Source organism: Caretta caretta, chromosome 2 (genome assembly GCF_965140235.1).
Source record: "Caretta caretta isolate rCarCar2 chromosome 2, rCarCar1.hap1, whole genome shotgun sequence".
NCBI classification, from domain to species: Eukaryota; Metazoa; Chordata; order Testudines; family Cheloniidae; genus Caretta; species Caretta caretta.
Window position 1 is genome coordinate 141,456,408 of NC_134207.1, and position 27,801 is coordinate 141,484,208.

General features: G+C 50.0%; 1 protein-coding gene and 1 long non-coding RNA gene across 2 annotated transcripts; both read left to right on the forward strand.

The window, feature by feature from the left end:
- The first annotated feature begins 15,908 nt into the window (after positions 1 to 15,908).
- Positions 15,909 to 17,644, forward strand: LOC142070832 (uncharacterized). Its single transcript, XR_012666755.1, has 3 exons — positions 15,909 to 16,120; positions 17,028 to 17,107; positions 17,545 to 17,644. It is a non-coding gene; the product is annotated as an uncharacterized LOC142070832 (long non-coding RNA).
- Positions 17,645 to 18,125: 481 nt separating this feature from the next.
- LOC142070772 (maestro heat-like repeat-containing protein family member 7) lies at positions 18,126 to 27,436 on the forward strand. Its single transcript, XM_075124741.1, has 5 exons — positions 18,126 to 18,251; positions 19,001 to 19,105; positions 19,677 to 19,811; positions 20,531 to 20,625; positions 23,228 to 27,436. Exons 1-4 carry the CDS (start codon positions 18,126 to 18,128, stop codon positions 20,534 to 20,536), a joined length of 372 nt encoding a protein of 123 aa, XP_074980842.1. The 3' UTR covers positions 20,537 to 20,625; positions 23,228 to 27,436.
- The last annotated feature ends 365 nt before the right edge of the window (positions 27,437 to 27,801 follow it).

Genomic DNA, 27,801 nt, shown 5'->3' on the forward strand with positions numbered 1-27,801 from the left:
GCACCAGAGCCTTTTACAGCTTGGTTCCCAGATAATCAGTAGGAAGCTAAGGGATATTTGAACACCCTAATAAAAGTTGGCTGAAATTGCCACTCAGTAACTGATGGGTGCAGTGTAACCCAGCGGAGACCTTCACGAGGGACATTCAACTCAGAATTACTGACTTTGGTAAATGCTAATTCCTGCTTAATGAACAGCTGTTTCATGTAACAATTTTATTTTAAAATTGTACACAAACATCAGAATATACAGCAGACAGTAAACACAGGCACTGTGTGCAAAATCAGGGAGGTTATATGATGACACTGTTTTCAGATTTGTCCTATTATTATTTGAAATAAATACAAATTCCATTTTCTAAGAAAAAACTGCAGAGACTTTTTATAAAACATGCTGTTAGTATTTTACAAGATAGTAATTCAGAGTGCACAAGGGTTAACACTCTGAAGTTAATCACAGGGTAAATATTATTAAAAACTTTTCTTCTTGCAGCATACACTAGCAAAATAATCCAGCTAATAGAAATCTGCCTCGAGAAGAGTAATCTGCAGGTCTCATTGCTAAAGTCATATATATGGTCTGGTTAGTTCAGGTGAGCAAACTGTTCTGCCCCACAACTGCTCAGGAGAATCCTTGCAGAGCAATCAGTGTGGGGTTTTATGAATATTTGCAAACTGATACATTTGTATAGTGTTGCAAGAAGCTGCGCTGCACTGCCCCGCCCCGGGCAGCTCTGTGGTTGGAGCAACATTAATTCCCACATGGATTTCTGAGAGGACATGCTGAGGACCTGAGGGGAGGTTAATCCTGCTTAGGTTCTGCTATTCCAGTGCTGCAGAGTTGGGAGGGAAGGCTTGAGGGTTGTGGGGGAGTGTGATGGGGTATCCACCCCCCACAGGACTGGAAGGGGTTAAGGTGGCTAGGTAAGCCTATGAACTCCACAAGCTGCTGCTGGGAAAGGTCAGCCACTCCCTGGGAAGTGTTAAAATCACCTGCTACAGCTTTGTCTGGCATTTCCCAACTGTTGAGTGCTTGACTTGGCAACCTGAATGTTTTTAATGTTGCTTCTCTGCGTGCGTGTGTATTATCAAAACGCAGAACTTAGAACTTCAGAAAGATTCTGGATTGTTGGTTGTGCTGTCTGCTTAGTGTTCAACCCTACTAGCTTGGGGAGCCGAGTCTTCCCTTCCCCCTTCAAACTGCAGTAGTCCAATCAACACTGAAGAAACTAACCTTATGAACTGATAGCAACAAGTATTTTTTATTTTTAAAAAAGACACTTCCAGAACACGACAGATGTGTGGTCACATTGCTTAATGCACTACTGTAAGGTGTTCAGATACTATGGTGATTAACATGTTATAAAAACCTACATAGAATAAAAGCCATCAAGGAAGAAAGCCAAAATTTCTCCAGAGTCGTACATGAGCTTATGAAGGTTGATACCGTGTGTAACAGGGTCATTCATCTTCCACGCATCCCTTTGTGACCTGAGATCATTCTGTGGACATCCTGCCTCAGTTTCTCTTCTTTCTAGCCCCTTGTTCTTTTTAGCAGGCCATTTCCAGCCCTACGTGGCTGGAGTTTTGTTCCCCTGGTGTATCAAACTCATCTGTAGGAGCCTCTAACCCTCTGCTACTACTTCCTCAGGTGTCTTCCTTTAAGCCCAATTGGGCAGCAGGTTCAGTCACAGTGGCACTGGGCAGAGTTTCCTTTTAAAGGGGTCAGTCACACCGTGCTTGTCATCATTAGAGCTTAGTCCTGCATATAGCTAAATATAGTGTAGTGGCCAGATACAGGGCATGTTGCACCTTGAAGTAAATGAAACAAATGTGCAGCCTTTTCAATACCAGTAATAGTCTCTCATGCTCAATAAGAAGATCCCTTCACCCCCATTGAAGAACAAGACCTGATTTAATGATCTAATGGCAGCTACTCAAAAGGTGTTTCAGCCAGATGCCGATGCCTGAGTTGAAATGCCTCTGGCGTTCACTCAGGAGCACAAAGAGAGAAAAAGAATATTTGTAAATGTTTCAGAACAGTTCCCAGCTGGGAGCATCGCAGCAATAAGGAACAGATAGTGCCCTCTGGCCTTCAATTACCCTGCCCGTCCTGTTTTATATAAAACTTATCTTTTAGTTCCTTTTCAAGGGGGTTTCTAGGCTTTTGGTTGTAGTTCCAGGGGTTCTGGGTTCTTCCTTTTTTGTTATTTTTTGATCTTTAGAGAGAAATTTCTCTCCTGTTTTTGTTGTTGTGTAACTTTAGCGCCCTCGTGGCCAAGATGGAGTCTGCTCTGCAGGCAGCTCTGGCCAAGAGAAGGCACGCGCAGGGAAAGTCCCTTCTACGCATAGGCGCGGGAACTAGGAGTGCAGAGGGTGCTGCAGCGCTCCCGGCTGTCAGCCCTGCACGCCCAGGGCTCCCAGCCTCAGCTCGGGCTGGGGAGTGGACAGGGGTAAGCGGGATGGCTTTCAGCACTGTTAAAAATGTTCCAGCACCACTGCTTCCACCCCAGGGGCACCTGTTCCAAACCCCTCCAGCGTGAACACACACATGCTGAAAGAGTACAATGAATACAGGAAAGGGAAATATTTATTTACCAGGAGACTGAAAGGAGAAAAACAGCTGGGGGAAGCAGTAAAACAGGGTTACATTCAACACGGCCCACAGGCCCAGTGGTAGCACAGTCTGAAAGGGCTGACACCGAGCAATGTGTCTTCACACAGAGTTCAGGAGTCCTGGGCAAAGTTCCAGTCCAGGGGTGAGTCTTGGGTGCTCCTGGTTGTCTTTGGCACCAGTAAAGTTTCCCCAACAAACCCCTCCAGTGCCCCCTTTTGCCACTCCCTGCAAAGCCACACAGAGCCATGTGGGACAACCTCCCCACTTAACTAGTTAACATCCAATTTGTCTCTCTCTGCTCCCTTGCCCCCCAAACAGGACTTCCTCTTCCTGGAACAATCAGCACCCCACCTTCAGGAAAAAGATTTAAAGGGGCCATGCTTTCTAAACCCCAAAGGGGTTATGGTTGTTTGGGCAGGTCAGGGAGAGAAATCGCCCTTCCTGACACTGGCTCCAGCCTTTAAACTACTAACACTAAGGGCTTGGCTACACTTGCAGACATAGAGCGCTGGGAATTAAACCAGTCTTTGGAGACGGCAACAGGGAAAGCGCTGCCGTGTGTTTACACTGTCAGCTGCAAGCTCAGTGGCATAGCCACATTAGCAGCTCTTGCAATGCTACACAGAGCAGTGCATTGTGGTAGCTATCCCAGTGAGCAAGTGGCTGCAGCATGCTTTTCAAATGGGGGGGATGGAGTGTGACAGGGAGTGGGTTGTGTGTATGTGGGGGCAGAGAGTGTGTCAGCATGCTGTCTTGTAAGTTCAGACAGCGGAAGGGGGAAACCCAAACATCAGCCCCCTCTTCTCTCCCCCCGCCGCCCCTCTCTCACATGCTTGCCTCGGCAGCAGCAGCATTCCACATTAATGGTTTGCTTTGTGTCCCGGAGCAGATGAGCATGCCGGCTGTCAGAAACAGAGCTTTGAAAGGGGATATCCGCATGCCTGCAGCCGAGTTCAAAACAATGACCAGAGTGGCCACTTGACTTCAGGGGATTATGGGACGTTTTCGGAGGCCAATCACAGCACAGTAATGTAACACATCATCCACCCTGACACCCGGGCGTTTCAGCCAGGGCGCAGCAAGCTCTATGCTTCACTTGGAGGTGGATTACCAGGAGCGTTCCAGCTGCAGAGTCGAGGTGCTCTACGTGTCTTGCCAGTGTGGACACCTCAGGAGTTAGGGTGCTGGGGCTGATTTAATGCGCTCTAACTTGCAACTGTAGCCAAGCCCTAAAGAATCATTCTTCAAGTACCTGCTCCGTGCTTTGTCTTCAGGGCTCTCCGGCTTCTCGGTGGGGTCACTCTGGGTATTCACAGCATTTTATGATTAATTTTGTGTTTCTGGATTAATTGCTGTTTTTTGCACTCTGGCCACGATTCTGCGCTCTCACAATGGAAAGTAACTCCTCTGAAGTCACTGCAGTAGAATGCTGGTGCAAGTGAGGTCAGAATTGGGGTCACAAAATCCACGTTAGTGGTGCTGATTAGACATAGACGAGGAAAAATGTCCTGGTGGCTTTAACTGTTGAGCTGGGAAGATGATTTTTTTTACTGGAGCGGGGAAGAGGCAGAGACCAGGGGACAAGGGAGGATCAGGTGCTTTTTTAGACATTCCTGTTTTGAATTATGTTGTTTCGTGTGATACTCTCCATGGTGCTGTATTGCAGGCAAGCTGTGTCAAAGATATAACAAAGTGTTTATTTACGTCGGGCAGGCAGCAAAAAATCTGATGGCACAAGTTGGTACAAAGAAAACAGAGCTAACACAAATGATCAACTTCAACCCAGGTGTAAGCAGTGGCCAATCCACTAGCAGTCAACAGGGGCCACCCCTGCTTGTGGCTGGGATGAACTGGCAGAGTGTGCTATGGTTTCCACCGCCTGGCTGTATGACATACCAAAGGCCGAATCATGGCAAGTGTTCAGCACCCCGACTTCCATTGCACCCCATGGGGATTGGTTTGCTCAGTGAGCCAAGCGCCTGGTGGGGTCAGACCCTAGAGCTAGATGTCAAAAGTTGTTTTTGAAGGGGGGGAGGAGTTGTGGGGCGCTGCAAAAAAGATTTCTGGAGTGTGAATTCAAATCAGGACGATTTCTGACATCCTGACCTTTGCTGGCCCTGACTGACATCCCATTGCTCCAGCCCAGCTGTAAGTGCCTCATATTATAGGGGGCTCTGCCAGCACTGCCTGTTATTAAGGTTGCCCAGGGTTTCCCATGATAAGCCTTTGTTTTCAGTTGTTTATAACATTGTCAAACTGTAAGCGTTTGGGCTGAAATTTGCCATACTGGGTGTTTGCCCTGTGGCTGAATATTTCCTGAAACATTCAGTCAAAATAATTCAGCTGTTGGTGAGAACGAGGCTAGGTGAGATGTTGTGGGTCTGTTACAGGAAGGAGACTAGATGATCACAATGGTCCTTTCTGGCCTTAAAGTCTATGATTCCATTAAGACAGTGCTTAGCCCATGCTAAACATTTCTGGTGTAGTTTTCTTTTAAAAGCTCTAGTGCCCACAGGCTTTGGAACAGGGACTTGAAATTTCCCAAGGAGGTGGCCTTTGTGCCAGGGATGCGGCTTTTGCTGTCTCAGAAAATCTACCTAAATTGACCAAATGAGAAGTCTTTGAAAAGTCAGAGTTCACACACACCCAATAGAGACTTATTTGATGTTAGCAGCTCCAGCCTGGGGCAGAGCAGGACTTTCCCTACAATTGCAGCTCTGAGCTGCTGTGGTCTGTGCTGAGTCCAGGTACCTGAACTGTCTCTCCTGTGCTTTCAATGCCCCACCCCGCCATCCTTCTGGGCCCACAAGAGGAAGCGCTAGATTCAAATGCAGAGACTAGGGGACAGGGTGAGTAGATTGGGAGAAAGAGCCTAAGGGATCCTGGAAACTGGTAGGAGGTGAAAGAAACTGGCATTTGGAGTTGAGGTGAGGATGGAGAGTAGGTCTGAGTGAGCAAGGAGCCCTGCAGCCAGAGAGGAGACGGGGAGTGAGAACCAGTGGGGTGGGTGGAAGGAGGTGGGGGGGAATGGCAGACAGATCTGATGAAGAGCTGGGGTTCAGGCGAACTGGGACTGGCTGAGCAAAGAGATTGAAAGAAGGAGCTGGGGTTGGAGATTCATGGGTATTGCGATTGGATGAGGAGCCTGGGAAGTTAGATTGGTACGGGAGGCCAGGATTGGGGAGAGCTCGGCGGACTAGCAGCTAGGAGCCCCCGGAGCCCCGGGGACATGGGATTTCACAGGGCAGGACTAATTTCACAGTCCATGACATGTTTTTCACTACCATGAAATTGGTAGGGCCATGCTTATAGAAGAAGATTGAGAGGTGACTTAATTACTGTGTAGAAGTACCTTCATGGAGAGAGTAATGAGTACCAAAATGCTCTTTAATCTAGCCAAGAAAGGCACAACAAGAACCAACGGCTGAAGCCAGGGAAATTCAAATGAGAAGTAAGGCACAAATTTTTGACAGGAGGGTGATTAACCAATGGAACAAGTTACTAAGGGAAGAGGTGGATTCTCTATTTCCTGATGGCCTCACATCACAACTGATTGTCTTTCTGGAAGGTGTTTTTTGGTGAAACACAAGCTATTTGGCTTAATATGGGTGTGTATGTGTATGAAATGTCATGGCCTGTGAAACAGAGGCCAGATCAGCAGATTTAATGGCCTCATAATCTATGAAAAACTCAGTGTGGGGTGAGGAACAGACTCTGCTGTTTTACTGGGTAGCCTGCTTGCTTCCCAGAATCAGTAATGAGCAAGTGGGGTGATCCGGGGAGCAGCTCAAACATCCAACCGGCTGGCCTGGGGCAGACTATCAGCCCTGCAAGGGAGAGGTGGGTGTGGCAGTGACTTCACAAGGGCCTTTGGCAGGAGCTCAGCCTATTGGGCAAAGGTGGTGAGGAGGCTGTGACCTCACAGAGCTCCCTTGACATCAGCCAGGGAGGACAGGGATGCAAGGCCGGGGGAACATTGGAGACCCCTGTAGCCTTGCTGCAGCAAGCCTCCTTCTCGCAGTCTCTCCTTGAGGACCAAGAGAGGATTTGTGTTCACGCACCTGAGTGTTGAGAAGGAGCTTCTTTGGGAGTTTTTGCCTTTCTGTGTTGATATTGTAGAAAGCAGACATCCCATGTGTAGAAGGTAAGATTCTCAGTGAGGGTTGGAACCTGTTCAGTCTAAGATATATGTTGCCAGCCAAGCTCCAGGCTCGGAAAAAACAAGGTAAGTTGGCAAAAAAATGTCCCACCTAGGACTCCGCCCTTAGCAACTGGCTACCTAATCAGTCTGAAAATGTAATTGTAAAGGAGGAATCATTCTCGGGCGAGTGTCTTTCTAGTAAGGTCCTGCAGGGATTGGTTCTTGGTGCTATGCTATTTAACATATTGATCAGTGACTTAGAAGCAAATACACAATCATAACAGTAAAATCTGCAGATGACAGAAAGATTGGGGGAGTGGTAAAGAACTAGGAGGACATGTCACTGATACAGAGCCATCTGGATTGCTTAGTTACCTGAGCACAAACAAATAATATGCATTTAGTATGTCCAAATGTAAAGTTATACCTTTAGGAATAAAAAATATAGGTTATATGGACAAGATGGGGGACTCTATCCTGGGAAGCAGTGGCACTGAAAAAGACTTGGGGTCATGGTGGATAATCAGCTGACCATGAGCTCCCACTGGGACACTGTGGCCAAAAGGGAAAATACGATCCTTGGACCCATACACAGCAGAATCTCAGGTAGAAGTAGACAGGTTCTATATCTCTGTACTGGGCACTAGAGTGACCACTACTGGAATATTGTGTCCAGTTCTGGTGTCCACAATTTGAGATAAAAGCTGATACATTTGAGAGGGTTCAGAGAAGATCCACAAGAATGATTAAAGGGTTAGAAAACAAGGCTTATAATGACAGACTCCAGGAGCTCAATCTCTTTAGTTTAACAAAGTGAAAGTTAAGGGATTAGAATAAGGGAACAAATATTTGCTAATGGGCTCTTCACTTGAGCAGACAAAGGTATAACAAGATCCAATGGCTACAAGTTGAAGCTAGACAAATTCAGACTGAAAATAAGGTGAACATTTTTAACAGGTTTGGAACAATTTACCTAGGGTTGTGATGGATCCTCTACAACTGGCATTTTTAAAATCAAGATTGGGTGTTTTTCTAAAAAAACTGCTCTAATTCCTATAGTAATTATTTTGAGGGAAGTTCTATGGCCCATAGAGAAGGCCAGACTAGATGATCAGAGTGGTTCCATTTGGGCTTGGAATTTATGAATCTGTGACTCATGGGGGGCATTTGGACTTTGTCCTTTTTTGCTTCCCTTTTCCTCCTTCCCTCTTGTCTCTTCTTCTCTTTTTTCTTGTTCCATTTCTCTCTGCTGCTCTTCTTCCTGAGGCGGGTGGGGCTGTTCTCCAGCTATCATTGTAGGAGGCCCTCACAAGAGGTTGGGCTGGAATTGTGCGCTGACAGAGATCTCCACCGGAGTGATCTCCTCTCATGAGTAGTGCTGTCTTTTGGCCATCTGTTGAGAATGCTCAGCCTCCAGTCCCTGAGAGTCTCCACACTGATTGGCCCAGTTTGAAGTTATTGCTGAGTTAATGGGTGGGAGACTGAGGTCATTGTTGGCTGAGTGCAGTGAGACCTAACACTCAATTCAATGGCATTTCTTTGTCTGTAACGGGATAATTTTTGAAGACTACGTCCAATTGATTCCAAAATTTCAGGGAATTTCTAGGCATCAGTGGGAAGAATCTTGTTGATTTTGGTGACAATTGGAAAACAAAACCACCACAAAAGCCTGGTTTCCACACTCTGCTGTAAGCGGAAGGGCATTGTGACTTTGGAGTCAACTCAGGCAGTCAGTGCTAACTCTCTGCAGGTGATTTGCATAATTCAACCCCATTGGTGAAAAGAAGTCAGCAAATGAAACTGCGGGTTTCAATGGGAGAGATGACCAAGTCAGGCAGCAGGCTTAGGGTTTATGCTCGGGGTTATTGGAGTGAGCGATGGGTGGCTGAGTTACCCCTGATGTTACAATGTTACTGCTCAGGCTCCTCTGCCTGCAGCGCCACATGGGCAGTGACTGTCAGGGGGAAGGTTTTGTTGATCTGAAACTTGTAAAACAAGAAGAGCAGAAGAGGAATGGCTTAGATGATTTGACAATAAAATGTAGGTTTTGTGGCAGTATCCTCTGCATTTGCTACTGGTTCAGGGACAGCCACAGCATTCCTGCTCCCTTTAAATGGGCCTGCATAAACAAACAAGTGTCCGACCTGCTAGTTAGTCTCTTTTAAGACTGAGCAAATAATACACAACAAATGATTGATATGATGAATTTTGCTGCCTTTTCTCCTTAATGGAATATGAGCAGTTTATGATTTTCGTGAATAAAGTAGTTCTTCTAAAATCAAGGTGAATAAAAATTAATGGATGTTTCAAAACCAAAAACCCAAAAGGGGATTTTTTAAATGTAGGTTAAAAGCAGGTTTATTTTTTGAAAAACAAACCTATTCAGGATTAAATTTGAAACTATGACAACCTAACTTTAAGGCCTAAAGTTGCTTTAAACTAATTCAAATTAAATAAAAATATTTGTTGTCAAGTTTCAGAGGAAGTCAAGCCACTGAACTGTTGGAAGTCATTGGCTAAGCACCTGGGTCCAGAGTTTATTGAAATGCTAAAACAGATTTTGGCAGCAATAACCTCTTCTGCAGGTGTGGAAAGAATATTTTCTTCATTTCAGTTGATACAGCTCATTCAGTTCAATGACTAGATCATTCAAATTTAAGAAACTGACTGGGAGTTGAAAAAGCAGGAACGTTTCTTTTCCTCTTCTAATCTATGAATAAACACTAGACCAGAGGGGATATGACTTACTAATTCTAAAATCTTGAAGAACGTTATGACCAGGAACAAACAGTTCAATTCACTTACTAGAGATACTTCCTTACCTTAGTTCGTTTTAAACGAAAAATATGTTTCAATCAACTTTTTTGTTTTTATGTATCCCACACATCAACATGTTTTAATGGGTACCTATTCATGAGAATCAATCTTTCGTTAGGAAAATAACAAAAAAGTACAAATGCAAAACATTCTGGATGAAATCAATCCACCCTGATCTCTAGTGTCTGGGCCTACAAGGCTAGAAACAGACAGGGACCCAGTAACAAATTCCAGTCCTGTTAGCATCCATGCCTCTAACTCCAAGGAACAATTGAAGGCAGTGGGAGACAGAGGGGCTCTGACAATTTCTAACCCATGATTGCAAACACGGAGATGTGTTATTGGCATTGGATGGGGGACAAGTAGGAAATCAGTAGGGATTCTTGTTCCAAACAACAATGGCCCATTGTCCTATTGAGCTCAAAGGGCTCTAATGCTCCTGACCTGCTCAAATTTCTCTCCTGCTTGGAGTTAGAGAAATGTCTCCAACCCCATTATACAGATGGGGAAACTGAGGTAAAGAGAAAGGAAGTGACCTATCCATGGTCACACAGCAAGGTTGTAGTAGAGCCAGAAAGAGAAGCATATGAAAAAAGTGTTATCAAAAATGTTTTGTATTTAGAGCTAACTGATTTCTTCAACAAAAGGAAATATTATCTGTAGTTAGTGAACTGACTTGATGCATTCTGGTCACCACGTCCTTCTAGATTTATGAACTAGTAGATCTCATCCCCTCACACCTAGTTTTTATCCATAGATTGAAGGAGGAAAACAAGTTTGGCTGCTTTGTCAACACCCAATGGCTTTCATAAATTTCAATGGACTAGTCATTGAACTGAACTTTTTGAATAAGCTGAAAGAAAGAAAATATTCTCTGCACCTCCCAAGGAAGCTACTGTTGTCCAAAGCTGTGTTAGCATTTCGGCTAACTTTGGTGCCAGGCTTAGCCATGATTTCAGTGGTTTGACTGTCTTAAAAACTTGGCAGTGAACATATTCCATTTAATGTTATTTTTTCTCTTCTTTTTAAATTATTTTAAGAGAGTTGTGATGGGTTCAGTCACAAAGACCCCCTTGGGACTGTCAGCCAGTGTGCTGAGACTACCTCTGAGCCTGTTTTCTCTGCTAATCTGCTGCAACACAGACCCAGAGTCTGATCCACACCCCCAAATTTGCAGACTTAACTGAAAATGGCTTAGCAAGTGCTCCTGTCTCTAGCACCCAGCTCTCAATGGGATCCAAACTCCACATAAATCCATTTTACTCTATAGAAAGCTTATATTGGGTAAACTCATAAATTGTCCACCCTCTATAACACTGATAGAGAGATATGCACAGCTGTTTGTTTGCTCCCCCAGGTATTACCTACTTACTCTGGGTTAATTAATAAGCAAAAAGTGATTTTATTAAGTATAAAAAGTAGGATTTAAGTGGTTCCACTAACAGACAGGACAAAGTAAGTTACTAAGCAAAACAAAACAAAACACGCAAGTCTAAGCCTAATACAGTATGAAACTGAATACAGGTAAATCTCACCCTCAGAGATGTCCCAATAAGCTTCTTTCATAGACTAGACTCCTTTCTAGTCTGGGCCCAATCCTTTTCAGACCAACATTGTGGTTTATAGCTTGGGTACAGCAATCACTCACACCCCCATAGTTACCTGAAATAAACTGGAACAAAGATCTGTATCTCTTCGGGGTGGAGAGGCCATCTCTTGAGCCAGCTGAAGACAAAATGGAGGGGTTCCCCAGGGACTTTTATATTCTCTCTCTTGTGGGCGCAAACCCCTTTGTTCTTCTGTGCAAAATCACAGCAACAAGATGGAGTTTGTAGCCACCTGGGCAAATCACATGTCCATGAAGGATTCAGCTTTTTGCAGGCTAACGCCATTGTTTACATGTTAGTTTGAACGTTCCCAGGAAACCTCAGATGTGGATTGATGTCTCCCAAAGTCCAGTGTCAGTTAAGTGTTTCTTGATTGGGCACTTACTCAGAATAGTCCTTTCTCAAGAAGCTGACCAAATGCTTCACTGAGGCTACTTAGAATCAAATACATTGAGATACAAGTACATAACATATTCATAACTTCAAATACAAAAATGATACACACATACGGATAGCGTAATCATAACCAGCAAATTACAACCTTACCTTACTTGACCTCCTTTGTACAAGATTTGGTGCAACTATAAGACCTTGGTTGCAACAATGATCTATTCGGTCATAGAATCATAGAATCTCAAGGTTGGAAGGGACCTTAGGAGGTCATCTAGTCCAACCCCCTGCTCAAAGCAGGACCAATCCCCAATTTTTGCCCCAGATCCCTAAATGGCCCCCCTCAACGATTGAACTCACAACCCTGGGTTTAGCAGGCCAATGCTCAAACCACTGAGCTATCCGTCCCCCCATGTCATGTCACAGTTCATGTCAATAATGTCACACCCTCCTCCTGAACATACTGCCAGAGACTTGGACACTGTCCATGGCAGAGGCAGTACTTGTAAAATCCCTGTTTGTCTCTGGTTACACATCCTCCCAGTGCCTTTTAAACCCTATGATGTCATTCACAGATGTTCTAGCAAGGTTTGGGGTTCCTGGTCCCTGGGTGCCTGAAACATGTTGGGGTGTAGTATTGCTAACAGAATGCAGATAGCAATATCTGTTAAACTGTAGGTGTCTTGGCATTTAGCCACTAATGCCATGAGGCAGTGTGCCTCAGTTTCCCCTTCCACACAGCAGCATAGGCCTGTTATGCTTTTGCTGCTGTGCCAAGCTTCTAGCTTGTTTACAGGTATAAGCTGAAAAGCAACAAGCTTGTGGGAATGTTTTGTCACCATCCTAGCATGTATATATGTTTTTTCCACAAATCAGGTATGTCACACATCTTTAAAGGGTTTACCATTAGTATTAATTCCTTTGTCTTGGCCCCTAGATGAAATAGCAAAAGACACAAAATTAACTGCAAATCTACGGCGGACAGTCTCTGTTCACACAATGTAGCTTGTTCAGTGTCTATTGCATTTCCCAGTTCCTTTGTGTATCATGGTAGGGGTTTAGACACAGAGTCTCCTGTCTCTTTGGAGAAGGCTCTCAAATCAGGCACGTGATTCAGGTCCTGTCAAGGAAAGGGTGCACTGCAACCATGCCTGCCCTCGGCCCCCTCCCTCTGGAATTTCTTTGGGTTGGACCCCACCCCCTTGTGAAGCTTCCCAAATGCAAAATTTTTTCTGCCCCCAGCCTTGAAGAGACAGTGTTATCTTTCACAAGGATAGCAGGAATAACATTCTTTAATGGGGTGCTGTGGATTGGTAAAATCCCTTGGTCACCCCACTCTCTGTTCCCAACAGGTCAGCTAGGAGGACTCACCACTCCAGGATATCTGACCCCCCAGTCTTTCCTTAAAACCTGATCCACAGGTGAGGGGTCTGGCATTTCAGATGCAGATTTTTCACCCTTCTCCTGGGGAAAAGCCTCCCTACAAAAGGTGGGCAGACCCTACTGTCCCCCCTCACCTTCTGTCGGGACTTCCTTCTCTGGGCTCCCCTCTAGGTCTCCCAAAAGGGAAGGTGACCCTGATCCAGCTGTGGGCTCACAGCTACTAGCTATAATAGACCCTTCACTGGCCAGCAAAATCCCCCTTGCCCTTTCCCTCAGGTTGGCTTGCTTCCAGCTATAGAGTCTTTGGGGCTGTTCCCATCGTAGCAGTCACCAGGACCCCAACTTCCATCTCTGGGATACATGTCTCTGTGCACCCCAGGGAAGGACCTGTCCCCTGCTGACCTGCAACTTCCTGGCAGTCAGCAACTGGGAAGGCTTCCCTGTTACAAGGTGGAACATCTCCCTCCCCCAGGAGATGATTTCAGGACAGGAGCTGGCTTTGTCCAGCCCCTCCTGCAGGGACTTGCCTTGAGCCCCAGGGCTACAGGAACTGCTTTCGACTGCCCCTTTCCCCAAAGCTGCATTCTCCACGGCTACAGACCTTTGATGGAGCACTGCTCCATAGCACTTACAGAGCAGCTTTTCCTGGGTAAATCTCACTGTGCTTTACAATAGTGGGTAAGTATTAGATCCCCATTTTACTGCTGGGGAATGAAACATAGAGAGGGGGAATGGCTTCCGACATGCATCTGACGAAGTGGCTGTTCACCCACGAAAGCTCATGCTCCAATACGTCTGTTAGTCTATAAGGTGCCACAGGACTCTTTGCTGCTTTTACAGATTCAGACTAACACGGCTACCCCTCTAAAGCTTGGCTTCCCCAAGGTTGCATAAGTCAATAGGAAAACCACCAATGAAATCCAGGAGTCCTGACTCCCAATTCCCTGCCTCAGTCACTCCAGCAGGTCACACTCACTCTCAGAGCCAGGGAGGCTGGGAATAGGGTCCTGCTTGCAACTGCCAGCTCTGGAAAGGAACTTTCCTTTAGTGGTTAGTATAGGGGCCTGAACACAGGGCTCCTGGACTCAATCCCTAGCTCTGTCACTGACTCCCAGTGCAACCCTGAGGCAGTGGCTACCCCTGCCCAGACCACAGTTTTCTATCAGTGCGGTTGGAGTTCCTCCCCTACAGCCCTTGGCTTGTCAGGCTTCAGGAAAGTGCACAACGTACTAGGAGATCCTGAGACGGGAGGTGACCTGCCCGCTGTATGTCAGTGTTCTGGACCTCAGCTGCTTGCCTGAGTTTATCCATCCCTGGGCAATAAATCATAGTCTTGTTTTCACAGCCACTGTCAGTCTCCCGGTTTCTACACCCTGCCCTACTGGCAGGGCATTGTGCAGCTCCTTTTCCAGCCCTCCTTGGTGCGGGAGAGCAATGAATAGGGCCAGGAACAGACCAACCCTGAGCATCTGCCACCCAGCACTGCGCCATCTAGAGCAAGTGAGTGGCAGGTAGCATTTCCTCAGAGGCTTCTCTGTTCTTCTTGGGGAGGAGCAGTAATGGGGGGGAATCTCCCCGCGTGAGACTAGATTTACTAACACAGCTCCCTGCAGCCCTTCACTCTCGGCCTGGGCAGCATGTTTCTTGCAGGGTGTTCTTCAGAGCCATCTCCAGCATGGTGAAAATAGCCCAGCAATAGGGCTCCCAGCCCTTCCCTTGTAGGAGACTGTTCCCCAGGCTGAGTGTCTTGGGGGTCAGACCCTGCCAGCTGCTGAACACCCACAACTCCAATCAGTGGGAACTGAGGGGGCTCATGCCTCATATGATTTGGTCCTTGTGAAGTTTAGCTGGGGACGAGTTCCCAGGGCAAGCTCAGACTCCTTCCCGGGTTCTGGTCTTTCTCTAGCCAGGGAGTGTGTGTGGCCTTGGGTGGAGGAGGGAGCTGCTTGTCCAAACAGACTGAAAACCCCACAGCTCTCAAAGGATGAGACTCCCCCTGTGTCACAGTGCCTCAGTGAGGAGGGGAAGCTTTGGGAGCAGCCTGTGCTGTGAGCTGCTGCCAGTGTGTGTAGATTGCCATCCCTGTTCCCGCATGGTGGGGCGTGCAGTGAGGGGGAGGAGAGGTGGGGGCAGAGAAGACAGGCCTGTTAGTGAGAGGCTGCCTTGACCCCAAACTCACGGCTGCTCCCCACTCGGTTCCAGGATGAAGAGGCTGAAGCAGATGCTGGGAAGAAGGCTCCAGAGCCAGTGGGAAGCAGCTACCGGCTTCCCCAAGAGGAGAGCGGCCCCTCTGTCCCCGCTGGCGGGGAAGCAGCTTGTGGCCAGGCCAAGTGGTGGACGTGCCTGGCGTTCTGGAGGAGGAAGACACCAGCTCCCAGAGCAGGCCCTGAGGCACCTTCTGGGCCAAAATGGAGGTGGCCCAGGGTGCAGCTGTGCAGGAGGGAGCCAGGACAGGGTGGGAGCCGGGCAAGGCAGCTCTGGGGCTTCCTCTCCAGGAAGCAGAGGAGCCAGGAGCCCAGCGCCAGGGCCCAGCAGGAGCCATGCCCCTGCCTGGCCCCTAAAGAGGCCCCACCCTGCCTAGGACAGGAGATGGGGCAACCCCTGCTCTAGCACCAGCAGCTCCACCTACTCCCAGGGGGCCAGCAGCACCTCCGAGGCGTGTGAGAGCCTTGAGGCTGGAGGCTCCCACAGTACTGGTGAGGGGAGACCCAAGGGGGCTAGTAACACCGTGTGCCCATTGGTTCACCAAGGTGTCTGGTCTCAGCCACGCGAGCCCCCTGACACCAGTGGGAGTGGCACAGCCACACCCTGCACAGGGCATTCTGGGCGGAGTCGGGGGATCTCCAGCCTCCCAGGCCCCTAATGTTGATGGGGGGGGGGGCTGACTGCCATGGGACCCTGAGCTGATGGGGCTGTGGGCGTTTCTGGGAGCGGCAGGGTGGGGCCTGCTCTGCCCTGGGGTTCCTTACAGAGGAGGGGGGCACATTATCCCTTCTCTCTCCACTTCACCCCGTCTTTCCCCTTGGCAGCAGCGGGAGTCACCCTCTCTCCTTCTCTGCCTGGTGCAGGGACCCGCAGTGTCCAGCTGGAGGACGAGGAGGAGGATGTGTCCCCAGAGGAAGCTGCCATCAGGGTCATCCAGCAGCATCTCCAGGGCAGAGCTGAGGTACAAAAATCCCCCAGCTGAGCTGGCGACAAGTCTGTCCTGCCCCTTGTTCCATCCCCACCCCCAGCAGGGGGGGTCTTGTCCCAGAGAAGCCATAACCCCCTAAAGGGGGGCACTTCTCCCATGTTATCTGGGACCCCCCAAGAGGGGGTGTTTGTCTCACACAGGCCAGGGCCTCCTCCCCCCACAGACATTGTCCCAGTTACAAACACTGCCTTTGCAGGAAGACACTTGTGGATTCGGGAAGGGGGAGCTTTTCCTGTCCAGCCCCATGGAGGACCTGGGCCCTGGAACCAGTTTGGGTGAGGCAGGCAGGTCCCTATCTAACAGGCTCTCTCTCCCCCAATCACACTCCTAGTGGGTGCAGGACAGGGCCAAGCAGCTCCGCTTCCTGCACGCTATCCCCACTCTGTGCTTCTCCGCACAAAAGCAGGGACAGGACACCCTGGAGCCGCACTGCTCCAAAGCGGCCCTCATGGGGAGCATTGCGGTGAGTGAGACCCCGTGCCCAGCCCCTGCGGGGAGGGAGCCAGACATGGGACGAAGAGAGACCTCCCCTGGGCTTGGGAGGGGGCAGCAGAGGACAGGGATTCCTGGGGCTGAGGATTGGGGAGCAGAGAAGTGGGAAATTCTGGTACTGATCCAGAGCTGGCAGTGGGGGAATTGTAGGGCCGGAGGGGCAGCTGAGCCTGAGGGGAGGGAGGAATTGGGGCATCCCAGCTGGAGAGAGGGAGGGAGGGGAGTAAGTTCAATGGGTGGGAGGAATGGGGGGGGCCCAGCTGGATCGGGGGGAGGGGGATTACGCTGGCTGTGTCTGCAGTGCACTTTGGCCTCCTCCCTGGGAAGCCCCTGTGGGTCAGCGGGGCCTGAATCTCACCCGCTGTTTTGTCTCCTTTGGGTCTCCCAGGAGCTGATTGAAGACCTTCCCCTGGAGTCTGAGCCAAGCTCCATCCTCTCCAGCTCTATGGCCACGGTTTGCCACCTCAGGTACCAGGACCCTCCCGTCCAGCTGCCCTAATCCAGGTGCTGTTCAGGCCCAGACCCCAGACTCACAGATCCTCCCCCTCTTAGGTCACCCCCAATAGTGACTGTTCTCATCCTCCGGCCAAGGGGGCGGAACGGTCCCTCTTTCCTGGCTGGGTGGTTGATTTTACTCCAGTGATGTTACAGTGGCCTTAGGGAGAGGATCATTTGGGGGCGTATAACAGGAGCAGCAGGGTCCAGTGGTGAGATCAGGGGAACGAGCCCTATTCCAGCACTGCCACTGACTGGCTCTGTGACTTCAGCCAGGTCACTGTGCTCCTTGGTACCTTCGTTTCCATATTTGCTGGCCTGTGCCTATTTCCCTCATGTTTCATGTCCATGGTGGTACCAGCGTCACTCTGGTGCTGCAGAGTCTCATACAGGCTCCTCTCTCCTGCCAGCAAACTGAAGCAGCCTCTGGAGCTGGAGCTGGAATCAGGCCTCCTGCAAGCTGTCCTGTACAGCGTTTTTACCATGTGTCCAGGGAAGGACACCGCTCACTTCCGGATAGGTCATCATCCTCCTTCTCTGTCCCAGCAGCAGGAGCAGCCTGTGGTCCCTGCTCCCTTGGTTTGATGGAGCTGCTGAGAATAGGGGAGGAGTGAGCAGAGCTGGGAACAGGCCCAGAGGTTAACAAAATGGCAGGGAAGACCCCTTCCCCCCAGAAGAGATAGTGTTACCCGTCTTTGGCAGATCCTCTCCTTCCCTCCTCATTCTGTGCTTTGCTGCCTGGACTCTGTCCGGGCGCCTCACTCCCATCCATTGCAATTTGGATGTTCAATTCCCTGCTGGGTACCAGGCCCTGTACAAAGAACTGCTAAGGGCAAGGATTGAAGAGCCAGCTGACATCCGGCCCTGAACTCTTGCTAAGTGTCCCTGGGGAGATGTGAATGGGAGAGGCCAGGATGTGTCTTTGGGGTCTTGTCAGGGCTCCCCAGAGAATCCTCCTAATCATCCCCTGTCCGGTGTAGCCCCAGATCCCATGACTGATGGGTGCTCCCTCCTCTTGCAGTCTCTGCCCAAGGCCTATGCAGATAGCCTGGACATCATGCTGAGGAGCCTGCTGACGGAAATGCCCACCACGGACAAGCTGGAGCACCTCTTGGAGGTGAGCACAATGGCGGGGTCCGGGGGGAGTTTCCCCTTAACCCCATAGGAGGGTTGCAAAGGAGAGACTGGAAGAGTCACATTTCCATTGCGTCCTCCCAGCTGGGACCCAGCGGGCCAGACTTTGCCAGAGCTGTCAGTGAAGTGCAATGTTGGGGCCCTTCCGCCTTTGGGGGGAAAGAGGGAAAGAGCTGGGACTGAAAGCCAGAGCTCTGCATAGTTCTGTTAAGCACTAACAGTGGGCACCAGGCCTGGCTGGGGACTGAGAGACTGAAAGTCCTGTGAGATCCAGGACATGGGCCTCTGAGAAAAGTCACTGGCTCCTTTCTAGGGAGACCCTGAGTACAGGAGGATCCTCAGGGAATCCGCTCTTCTGTCCTACAGACACTGCAGTGCCCAGAGGGATTGTCCTCACAGCCACTCCCTCCATCCCACCAAAGCCTTTGCATCTGGGGAGGGGCCAGGACATGTGCCTTGATCCTGATGTGCTGTTCATGGATCAGGGGTTCAGAAAGGATGGACCAGCCCCAAAACCGAACATCGTCCCAGTCTGGAGAGACAATGACAGCTTTTGCCCAGCAGGACCTGGGCAGCGCCCTGGGTGCAAGAACCCCTTTTAAAGTTCTGCGATCAGCCAGTCAGCTATTCCACCCTGAGCACAATGTCTCAGCCCCATTGGGAGGGGGAGAGGCTCATTTGTAGAGCATGTGCACCTGCCTACTGACCCTCACCTGCCTCCTTCTCCCACAGAACGTCAATTTCCAGATGCACTCCAGAGAGAAGCAGAAGAAAGCCAGGGCCATACAGAGCAGCACTGCCCTGCTCCGATTCGCTACCTGCCTCCTGGGATTTGATGTAAGTGACCTTTGACCCCAGCATCCCGCACAGCCAGGGCTGGCTCTGACAGGTTGTTGGATGAGCAGCTGCAAGGGTTCTAGATTGAGAGGGCCCCTGTGGGGAGGCAGAGGCAGAGTCAGAACTGGGAATCAACTAGGCTTGAGTAAAGTTTTATTTAACTGGGAATTGGTCCTGCTTCGAGCAGGGGGTTGGACTAGATGACCTTCTGGGGTCCCTTCCAACCCTTATATTCTATGATTCTATGATTCTAAGTTCCTCTTCTCCTGGCTAAGTGGTTCCCCCTGGGTCCATAGGGGACTGTGCTCCAGAGCCCACTGGCTGGCAGATTCGTGTCTGGCCTCTTGTTATTCTGGAGCAGCTGGGGAGCAAGTCCTCATAGAGGGTGGTTGCCCTGGTCCCTTTGCTCCAAGCTCCCCTGGGGGCAGAGAGAATGAGATCTCTAGCTGTAGCTCCTCTCCCCCAGCCCCTCCTACAGGTGGAGTGGGAGGAGAGAGACTCCTGGCCCAGGGCAGATGGAGAGCTGAAGGTAGAATGTTGATGGATTCCCCTCTCCTCCTCCTTCCATCAGAGCTCATCTGACTTCCCCAAGGTGGCCTACCTTGTGGCACAGCTGGGTCTGTATATCACTGACCCAGCAGAGGACATCAGCCGGCAAGCCAGGGGGGAATTTACTTACTCTGCCAGCTACTGCTGCGGAAGAGGGGTAAGAAACACAGCTGGGCAATGGGACCCTACAGAAACAAGCCCCTCGGAGACTAACTCCAGCTGGACATTGGAACTCCTATAGAACTAAGGCTTCTTGTTTTAGACCAACTGGAGCTGGGCAGAGGGACCCCAATAGAAACAAGGCCCCTCCTTTGAGACTCTCTCTGCTGGGTAATGGGAACCTAGAGAAAGAAGCCCCCTCCTCTGAGAGTGACCCCAGCTTAGATGCTGATTCTTTCTCTTCCCCGCTCCCTGAATTAGGGAGATGAGTGTGAAAGTGCCAGGGAAATTGGCTGTTTTATCTCAGAGCCCAGCTCTGTCCCCCACCCCAGGGAAATCAGCCAATCCATGGAGCTGCCAGCTGGTGAGGGGACAGGAATGGAGCTACTGAGACACATGGAGAGAAGTGAAGTCAGGGGCAGGAGCAGGGACCACAGGGGAAGGACACAAAGCTTGTAGGATGTCACCAGTTGGGTACCTAGGACCAGATCCTGACTTCAGTGGAAGTGGGGGTTCCCAGAACACACAGACAGTAAGGGTCACTGTGATGAATGGAACAAACCCCCCTACTAAACCACCTGGTGGGGACCCTGCGATTCCATTGGGGCATGGATACAGCGAAGGCCCCAGCCAGTGTGCACCCAGCAGTGGGAACAGGAGACAGGCACTGAAACCAGGATGCCAAACCTCACAGATGTGTGTGTCTTTCTCTCCCAGGGCTGAACATCAGAGATGCCAAGGAGCTGTGGTGCCGGGACGGGCTCCAGGACATAAAGCGCCTTGGCCACAGGAATATGGCCAGGGTGGGGGAGGTAAGGACTCTCAGCTGGTGCATTGCAGCAGCTCAGGTGCAGAGCTGTGTCTCCCCCTGCAGTAGCTGTGTCATGGATGCAGGACAAGAGCCTGCTACTTATTTCCAGCTGACTGTTCAGCTGCGAAAGGCTGAGGATCCTGGGTTTGTGTGTGTTACATGGATCCATTGCTAAGTGGCATATAAAAGGAATCCCCTGAGGGGGTTGAGTTAATGGAGGATTGTATCTCAAGGGATCTGGCTCTGCTCACTGCAGTGAATCCTGCTCCAGAAAGAGCTATGAGAGGCCCTAGTGCCTGTGACCTCTTACTGAAGGGGGTTCCCTGGGCCGTGGGTCCGCAAAGGTCCTCGTGGGGAATTAGCATTCTTGGCTGCAGCAGGACTCTGACGCTCCTGTGAGCCATTAGAGGGATTTGGAGCCTGGTTCTGGGCAACTGCCAAGGGGTCTCGTGCTGTTGGTTTTAGGTCTTTGGAGAGATCTTCTCAGAAGGCCGGAGAAGATCCTTCCTGCAGGTGGCTCTGCTGGCCATCCACAACCCCCGGCTACGTGTCAGCCAGGCTGGGCTGGTCCGAGCCTTCTCCATCATGGGGGAAGCCGGCCAGCTGATAGGGGATGAGATAACCAGGGAAGGATTGATCTAGCTTTGGGATGGGACCCAGGGCCTTTCAGCTCCAGGCCATGGAAAGTCACTGCTATCCCATCCCCATTTGCTGACCTGGGAGAAAGGAGACGAATGAATCATGGCAGGTGCTATTGTTAGGTGCCAGCTTGTTCCCTGAGCAGCTCAAAGCAGTTCAGACCCAGCTCTCTAGCAAGGCTTTTTCATAATAGGCATCACATCAACAGGACAAGCTGCCATTGCTCATGCTAGGGGCTGGAACTCCCCTAGTGATCTCTGCGAGCCTTTCTTGCCCCTCAGGGCCTCAGGCCGGTTCCTAGTGGTCTAGTGTCCATGTCATCCAAACCACCATCCAGAGCTGCCCCATCACAGGCAGCCTTGGAGGCCAAGGATTGAAAGGGCCATGAAGACTAACCAGGCTGGGCTCAGGCACGTGGGCCAGGGAAAGCTCGCCCTGCTGCTGGCTGGGCTGGGCCTGCTCTGGGAGAACTGGAGGATTCAGTCAGCAGAGGCTGCCCATGTGGCCCATTCACCAGAGCTACCGTCCATGGCTTCACCATAAGGACTGGGGGGTCACTTGGGGAAAGGTGTCAACTTCCTCTCACCCAACTTCCCTGCTGCCAAAAGCCTCCCAGCCCCTCATCTGGAGAGGGAGGGTGTGGCTGAGAGGATTCTAGGGAGCTGAGCTGCTTCCCCGGGTGGGTTTGGAAGTAGAACACCTGTCACGGGGGGACTGAGAGGCATAGGGGAGGAGTTCACTCTGCAATGGTGGGAGTGGGGTTGGAGGTCACTAGAGAGAAGGCAAGACTTCATCTCAGGGGTTGGGTGGGAGAATCTGTCCCTCAGACGTGGGGAGGGGCTGGGTGGAAATTTTGTTGGCTCACACGTCCAGCAGCTCACTTTCCCTGCTGCAGGTACCGCTGTGTCTCACTGTACATGGCTGAGTGAAACCCTCTCCCTTCTGGGTGTGGAGGGCCCTTCCCTCTGCTCCTGAATCCCCTTTGTCTGGGGCATGAGGTTCTCCTCACCCTCCGTTTTCTTGTCCTTGGCCTCTCTGCCATCGCCCCTTCTCCCATGCCAAGCTCTCCCTGCCCAGCCTGATGCAGAAGGGCCTGCATGTCAGGGCCAGGGCCCATGTTCCCCAGTGGAGCACAGAAAGCTTCACATTGGAGCAGGGGGAATGGCCAAGCTCCGCATCTGCAGCACTCCCAGACCTGGGGCTGCTGTGGCAGGGCCCCTCTGTCCCTCCCCCATGCCAAGGGGACACAGGAGGAATCTACCCTCAGGGAGCCAGAGCTAGAATGCCACCTCCCTCTCACCACCACGCTCATCCCAACCTTCCTGGGGCTAGGGCCGGGCCAGATACTGTCCCTGCCCCATGCCCAGAGGCCAGTTTAGGAAGCATCAGGCTGACAGGGCTGTGGGGATGGCCCAGCCCAGGGACAACAACAAATGAGAACGTCCGTAGAAACAGGGTTTATCATCAATAACCACTGCAGTCTGGGGGTGGTGGCATGATGTGGTCACTGCTCAGATGTTCCCATGGCCCGTGTCACCCATGAGTTAGTGAATGTCTGACCCATCCCCCACCCAGGGTCCAATCCACCCACATGGTATCTAAACCCTTCCCAGCCAGGAATGAAACTCCCCACAAGCACTCTGGGGCAGGGAAGGGTCCTCCCCATCTGACAGGTGGGGCCTCAGACACAGAGCAAGGGCTGTGGTCCTGGGCCTCACAATCCTGGGTGTAGATCTGGGAACTGGACTGGGTCCCAGGCTAGTGCCTTCCTGCCAGGGGCAGCTTCACTTTCTGCCCTTTATTCTCCCCTCCTGCTAGGGGGTCTCTTGAGTGTGAAATGAACAGGAGCTAGGGATGGTGAGGAGCTCCTGGCACCTAGCCAGGGTGGGAGCTCCCCTTGGCCTGGATCACAGCCCAGGGACAGAGACATCTTTGTCATCCTGCTGTCCTTCTTTTATTCCTAGGAAGAGAGTCCCCAGATGAGGATGCATGGGACTTGAACCCAGGTCTCTAGGGCTCCAGGTGGGCAGTGCCTGGGAGTACCCACAAGTCATCTGGGCAACAAGGCAGACCCCTGCTCTGATGCTAAGACAGTGCCCATCTTGTTCCTGGTTCCTGCCTGCGTACACCGCCCTGCCCTGCCTCCCCTCCAGTTCCTGGCTATTGACTCTCTCTTCACCCTCGGCTCTGGTCTCTCACTGCTGATCTTGGCGTGACCCTTGGCTCTCGATGTGGGCTACCAACTCTGGCTCAGCATTGTCAGTCCCCTACTCTAGCCTCACTCCAGCCCCACCACTGACCTGCTCCAGCCTTGCCTCCTCCTCCTGATCCTCCCCAAGCCCTCGGACTCTGACTACCTGACTTCGACCTTCTTCCTGTATCTGGACTCTGGCTTGGTATCGACTTGGCTTATCTTTGGACTCTGACCACCCAGCTTCAATCTCTGGCCTGCACCTGGACTCTGGCTCCGGTTCTGATTCTGGTTTGTCTACAGACTCTGATCTCAGTTTTGACCCAGTTGTGTCCCTGGATTGTGATTCTAGCACCATTCTTAGCCTAGGCACAATCCTATGCCTAGCTACGACCAAAGCTCCAAGCACTAGACGTAATTATCGGAGGCAGCATGTGATACCTGGTGGTGCAACTGTTTGCAGAAAAGCAGGCTTCCCGGAAGTAAGTAGCCCGTACACAAAAGGGGACACGTCACACCAAGTGTGAACCATGGCCTCGCTATCTGAGCCTGTGGTGCCCCTACCAGAGTGGTTCAATGGAGATGACTGAAAATGTAGGGGTTTCCTTAACCAGCCTCCACCCCTGGACCTACTCCACCATTCTTGGCTCTGACGGCCGACATTCCTGATAAATACCAGGATTATGTGGACATCTTTGAAAGAAAGGTGGACATATTGCCTCTGCACTGAGACTATGACTGCCCTATAGACCTAGAACCTTGGCCGAAAGTTGCCTTTGGCCGTATTTACGCAATGTCCGAACCAGAACTAGTGGCTCTCCTGTGTACAGCCATGAAAACCGGTCCAAAAGGTTTATTCACTAGTAAGCATTTCCTACAGGTGCCCCAGCTGACTCTACCCCTCTGTGTAGATTACCAGCGCCTGAACAAAGTGACAGTTTGGAACCATTACCCCCTGCTCTTAATCCCAGAATTGTTGGATCACATGAAACCTGCACAGGTATTCATCAAACTAGACCTCCAAGGACTCACAGTCTAACCCTCATTTGGGTGCGGGACAAATGGAAGACAAATTTCAAAACACGTTATGGACACTTTAACTGTCTGGTAATGCCATTGGGACTGACTAATGGTCCCATGACCTTGCAACACATCATCAGTGATGTATGTGGGGACATTCTGGATCAATACATTGTCATCTATTTAGATGACATACTTCTCTTTTTGGAGAGCCCAGAGCAGCATGTGCCCCACAACAGACCCCAGAGAGGTTGTGGCAGCATGGTCTCTATACAAAATTGGAAAAGCGAACCTTCAGCCAACTCTCCACAGAGTTTTTGGGGTATGTCTTCTCCCCAGAAGGAGTTAAGATTGATCCAGATAAGGTGGAAGTCATTCCCAACTGGGAGGAAGCTTGAAGTACTCAAGAAGAGCAGTGCTTTCTAGGCTTCCCCAGTTTTACTGCTGCTTTGGCCCAGGCTTCTCAGAGTGAATAACCGACATGATAGCTCTCCTCCACAAGACTGCCACATTTGTTTGGTCTCTCAAGGCCCAACAAGCCCTCAAACAGCTCAAAATTGCCTTCACCGCTTGCACCTATTCTGGCACGCCCCAATCCAATTGGCGCATTCATCATGGAAGTTGACACATCTAAAATAACAATCAGGGCCATGCTCGCTCAGCACCTACTGGGCAACTCCCATCTTTTCATGTGCTGTATATTTATACCTGCCTACTGTTTTTTTTTTCATTCCATTCATCTGATGAAGTGGGTTCTAGCCCATGAGCGCTTATGCCCAAATAAATTTGTTAGTCTCTAAGGTGCCACAAGGACTCCTCATTGTTTTTGCTAATACAGAGTAACACGGCTACCCCTCTGAAACCTGCACCTCTGTGCATTCCGCTCCTGGAGGCTCACCCCACAGACCAAAACTAGGAGATCATTGATAATTAGTTGCTTCTGATTAAATTCTCATTTGAAGACTGGTGTCAGTAGCTGAAGGGGACTTGATACCCAGCACAAGTTTTGTACTGATCACAAAAGGCTCCAGTATCTGCACAAAGGCAAAGTACTGAATCATGGACAATTCAGCTAGACCTTATTCTTCTCCTGCTTCAATTTCAAGATTACTTAACTTCCCACCCGGAACTAAGAATGGCCAGGCCGACGCCCCATCCCCTAATGCAGAATATAACCAAGAAGAGAGAAAGCTAGTCAGAAACAGACTGAAGCTCCAGCAAATTCCCCTGAAGAACACCACCCTGTCTTTCTGAGGTCAGGCTAGGGTTCACCGTCCATTGTGGCGGTGAAGACTGGATGGGAGCTGCTGGATTGGCCTTGATATGCCATGTCCTTGTGTGGATGAGGGACCTACATCACAGAAATGGCCAGGAATGGGCTGAACAACCTACATTGATAAGCAAGTGAAACCCTGGCCACATATAGACACGACGGTCATTGATAGGGATTGAACCAGGGTCCTTCAGAATAAGCCCTTCTCACTCAAGCTAAAGGGGTCACTCTAGGAGCCTAGGAGAGCTACCGGGTGAGTCTGATGAAATGAATAGAAAGGGGAGCCAGAGCTGAAGTTGATGAGCCCTTCGCAGTAGCAGGGAGATGCTGCGGGAAGGTGTGTCAGTAAGATGGGAGTGGGAGAGGAGGAGAGGAGGGGATGACTGAGGTGGAGATGTTTGCAAGGGAGATGTTTGCATAGGGAGCTTTGCATGTGAGAAGGAGAAGTCTGAGCTGGACATGGAAAAAGTCAGCCAGAGCCAGACTTGGGGAAGTGGGGAAGACAGCACCAGGAGAGGAAGATCATCTCAGCAGCTGCAGTTTGGGTGGCTGGCAAGGGGAGGTAAAGTCACCAGAACATGATCCGGGGTCTTCTCAGTAGGAAGAGCCTGGATACACTGTCAAAGAGATCAGCCCCATTTTAACAGAGTGAGGAACAGAGATGGAGCGGTGAAGAGTTTCCCAAGACCTAAAAAGGAGGCTGATTGCAACTCTGTTCTGATTCTAAGTCCTGTGCTTGGACCACACTCCAGTGCAACCATCTGTAAATTAATGTCCCACCTGAACAACATCCAGCACTGCCGCTGTCTGTCCTGGAGCAGAAAACTGAGAATCTTGCAGGAGCTTCCTCAGGTCAGTGTCAACCAAGAGTCTGTCTGACGCATTGGGGAAGCAACCTCTTAGAAATGGCTGCTCCACGTAAGGGCATGGGGGTTGCAAAAACCCTCCAATGCACAGAGCTCTGACTATCAAGGTATGACATTATTGACATGAACTGTGACCATACAGATCATTGTTGCAACCAAGGTCCTACAGTTGCACCAAATCTTGTACAAAGGAGGTCAAGTAAGGTGTCTATAGAAAGGTTGTAATTTGCTGGTTATGATTATGCTATCTGTATGTGTGTATCATTTTTGTATTTGAAGTTATGAATATTTGTTATGTACTTGTATCTCAATGTATTTGATTCTAAGTAGCCTCAGTGAAGCATTTGGTCAGCTTCTTGAGAAAGGACTATTCTGAGTAAGTGCCCTGGAAGGCCCTTATAAAAGGCCCTGGAAGCTCCTCCATTTTGTATTCAGCTGGCTGAAGAGATGGCCTCTCCACCCTGTCAAAGTTCCTCCCCCACTCTGAACTCTAGGGTACAGATGTGGGGACCTGCATGAAAAACCTCCTAAGTTTATCTTTACCAGCTTAGGTCAAAACTTCCCCAAGGTACAAAATATTCCACCCGTTGTCCTTGGATTGGCCGCTACCACCACCAAACTAATACTGGTTACTGGGGAAGAGTGGTTTGGACACGTCTTTCCCCCCAAACTACTTCCCAAAACCTTGCACTCCACTTCCTGGACAAGGTTTGGTAAAAAGCCTCACCAATTTGCCTAGGTGACTACAGACCCAGACCCTTGGATCTTAAGAACAATGAACAATCCTCCCAACACTTGCACCCCCCCTTTCCTGGGAGATGTTGGATAAAAAGCCTCATCAATTTGCATAGGTGACCACAGACCCAAACCCTTGGATCTGAGAACAATGAAAAAGCATTCAGTTTTCTTACAAGAAGACTTTTAATAAAAATAGAAGTAAATAGAAATAAAGAAATCCCCCCTGTAAAATCAGGATGGTAGATATCTTACAGGGTAATTAGATTCAAAACATAGAGAACCCCTCTAGGCAAAACCTTACGTTACAAAAAAGATACACAGACAGAAATAGTTATTCTATTCAGCACAGTTCTTTTCTCAGCCATTTAAAGAAATCATAATCTAACACGTACCTAGCTAGATTACTTACTAAAAGTTCTAAGACTCCATTCCTGGTCTATCCCCGGCAAA

Bases quoted from the DNA above. Each gene is read 5' to 3' on its own strand.
- LOC142070772 (XM_075124741.1), top strand. From the start codon at position 18,126: ATGACTGATGGGTGCTCCCTCCTCTTGCAGTCTCTGCCCAAGGCCTAT. The intron at 18,252-19,000 runs GTGAGCACAATG...CTTCTCCCACAG, and splicing joins AGCTGGAGCACCTCTTGGAG to AACGTCAATTTCCAGATGCA. The intron at 19,106-19,676 runs GTAAGTGACCTT...TCCTTCCATCAG, and splicing joins CCTGCCTCCTGGGATTTGAT to AGCTCATCTGACTTCCCCAA.